Here is a 2,723-nt window from a genome sequence, read left to right as displayed (position 1 = left end):
GTAAGTGTGGAAATCAGGGGAAACTCGTGGCATGAGGCAGAATGGGCATATTAGAAAAGAATGCAGCCGTGTTGTTAGCCGTTCTTACTTTCAACCAGTATCAGCATCAGCAGAGAAATGCGCGCTCCTGAGACCGATTAGCTATCTGACGTATCCTGGACGGCGGTATATATTAATTCACTCAGTCATCATTCGAGGAGCAAAACGCCAATGATTGAAAGAAATAAGAAAATGTGGCGACGTGTTCGATGTGTTTTGGACTTCATCGTTTCATTTAAATAATTTAGTTTTCTCCCGGAGTTTGCAAACCGAACGCTTGAGACAACTTCTTCTCGGCTCCTTCGCGATTTCGGAATGGAAATGTACAATAACAGCACCCTGTCCTACTCGGGTTTCACCAAGGAAAACAACACGAACTTTTCAGAGGTGACGCTGACGTACCAGATTATAACTTCACTGTTTATAGGGACTATGATCCTTTGTTCTATCATTGGAAATGCTTGTGTGATTGCTGCCATAGCTCTGGAACGTTCTCTCCAAAACGTAGCCAACTATCTAATAGGGTCACTTGCTGTCACAGACCTGATGGTCTCGGTGTTGGTGCTGCCCATGGCTGCTCTGTACCAAGTTCTGAACAAATGGACCCTGGGACAGGTAACCTGTGATATTTTTATCTCTTTAGACGTGTTGTGCTGTACATCTTCCATCCTACACCTGTGCGCTATTGCTCTGGACAGATACTGGGCTATAACAAATCCAATAGACTATGTCAACAAGAGGACTCCCAAACGAGCTGCTATTCTAATAAGCTTGACATGGCTGGTCGGATTTTTAATTTCAATCCCACCCATGCTAGGCTGGAGAACACCCGAAGACCGAGCTGATCCCGATGCTTGTAAGATCAGTCAAGATCCGGGCTACACCATTTATTCCACCTTCGGAGCGTTTTACATCCCGCTGATCTTGATGCTAGTTCTGTACGGGAGGATATTCAAAGCCGCCAGATTCCGCATTCGTAAGACCGTGAAGAAATCGGAGAAGCAGAAAGTAGCAGACACTTGCCTGGCAGTTTCTCCAGCTGCCGCACAGAAGAAAAGCAACGGCGAGAACAGTAAAAACTGGAGGAGGAGTGTGGAGCCCAAACCTGCCTGTGTCAATGGGGCCGTTCGGCACGGGGAAGAAGGGTCAGCTCTAGAAGTCATCGAAGTACACCACAACCCGAAAGGTCACCTTCATCTGCCCAACAACACCAACAGCCAATTGACGTTTTGCTTTGAGGATAGGAATGAAAAGAACGTTGAAGCCAAGAGAAAAGTGGCCCTTGCCCGCGAGAGGAAAACTGTAAAAACTTTGGGCATCATTATGGGGACCTTCATCTTCTGCTGGTTGCCATTTTTCATCGTTGCCCTTGTTCTGCCGTTCTGCGGACAGCGGTGTTACATGCCAATCTGGCTTCACGCCGTCATCAACTGGCAGGGCTATTCCAACTCATTGCTAAATCCCATCATTTATGCTTATTTCAATAAGGATTTCCAAAGTGCTTTCAAGAAAATTATAAAATGCAATTTCTGCAGACAATAATTTAACCATTATTTCGAATATATTATTGTGATGCATTTGTCCAAAAACAAACTATACAATTCTAATGTAATGCATTTAATATTTATGTTAATATACATTTGTGGCACGAACACTATTGGATTCAACTTGTACCCAGACTGTCATTGCTGTGCACGTGATAAAATGTGTGCTGACATAACTTTTTAACAACATTTCTAATTAGGCCATTTCAGTTTAGATGTTACGTTACTTAACTAATCGGTATATCCCTGAAACGTAATTGAAATGTATCCTCGTCATTCTGCGATTTAATCACACAATTCTGGATGTTGTATTCGCAGCTCAGAACATGCCGAGTTAAATGACACCATTTGCCGAAGGAAAGTATTACTTATTCTCACTCGATATATGTTGTTTCACAACTCACGTATGCCGTGTGCTAAGTTTTCTGCTAGTTTTTACTTTCGTGGTTTTCAAAGTGGCAGAATTTGGGCCTGTGATCGTTTGCAATCAGTAAAGTTACAAGTTACTTCCCATAAGCAAAATAAAACTTGCCCGATAAGGAATACAAGCTTGTGTGCTTTTATTGAACTGCCCACTATGTAACGACTGTCATTATCAATCAGCCAATCTGCCACTTCCTCCAGCCATACGTTCACTTAGTATAAGAAGTTCATGGTGTTAGTTATTTGGCATGAAAGATGATTTTGTTTTAATTTAGTCGATTTGAAAACTTCGCGCTTGGAAACAGGTGTGCCGATCCGGTAACATAGAGGTTAATGTTGCTGGACAAGAAACTAAAGAGCTGGAATACCGAGAAGCGAGTGTAACCATCTTGCCTCTCACCAAACACACTCTGAATAATAGATCTGAGGAAAGATTTGATGGATTAAACGCACGTGAAGTGAAAAGCTCGTATCCATCATTGCCGAAATATCATTAAATAAAATCCTCCCAGGTTCACAAAGTCCTCCAGAAACTCATTCTTATCTGTCTGGTCTGATCCATCAAGATCCAGTAAAATACCCTCTAAAATAAGGATGCGGCGGGGTGGAGGGGGATATGATGAGAGGGAGTCAGTGAAAATTGCCGGCATTACCAACCAAATCCGTGAACTGATACACCAAAACTAATCATACTCAGAAGGGGCTGTCTACAGAAGG

At 42.8% G+C, this 2,723-nt stretch overlaps 1 protein-coding gene across 1 annotated transcript; it reads left to right on the top strand.

Annotated features, from left to right (window-relative positions):
* Nucleotides 1-354: 354 nt before the first annotated feature.
* On the top strand, nucleotides 355-1,581 carry htr1aa (5-hydroxytryptamine (serotonin) receptor 1A a). Its single transcript, XM_072251807.1, has one exon. The coding sequence runs from the start codon at nucleotides 355-357 to the stop codon at nucleotides 1,579-1,581; it is 1,227 nt and encodes a 408-aa protein (XP_072107908.1).
* Nucleotides 1,582-2,723: the final 1,142 nt, after the last annotated feature.

Source organism: Mobula birostris, chromosome 3 (genome assembly GCF_030028105.1).
Source record: "Mobula birostris isolate sMobBir1 chromosome 3, sMobBir1.hap1, whole genome shotgun sequence".
In the NCBI taxonomy this organism is placed as follows: domain Eukaryota; kingdom Metazoa; phylum Chordata; class Chondrichthyes; order Myliobatiformes; family Myliobatidae; genus Mobula; species Mobula birostris.
This window is presented reverse-complemented; position numbering and strand designations above follow the sequence as displayed.

What these genes read in the sequence shown, in the direction of transcription:
- htr1aa (XM_072251807.1), top strand. Translation starts at nt 355, where the DNA reads ATGGAAATGTACAATAACAGCACCCTGTCCTACTCGGGTTTCACCAAG.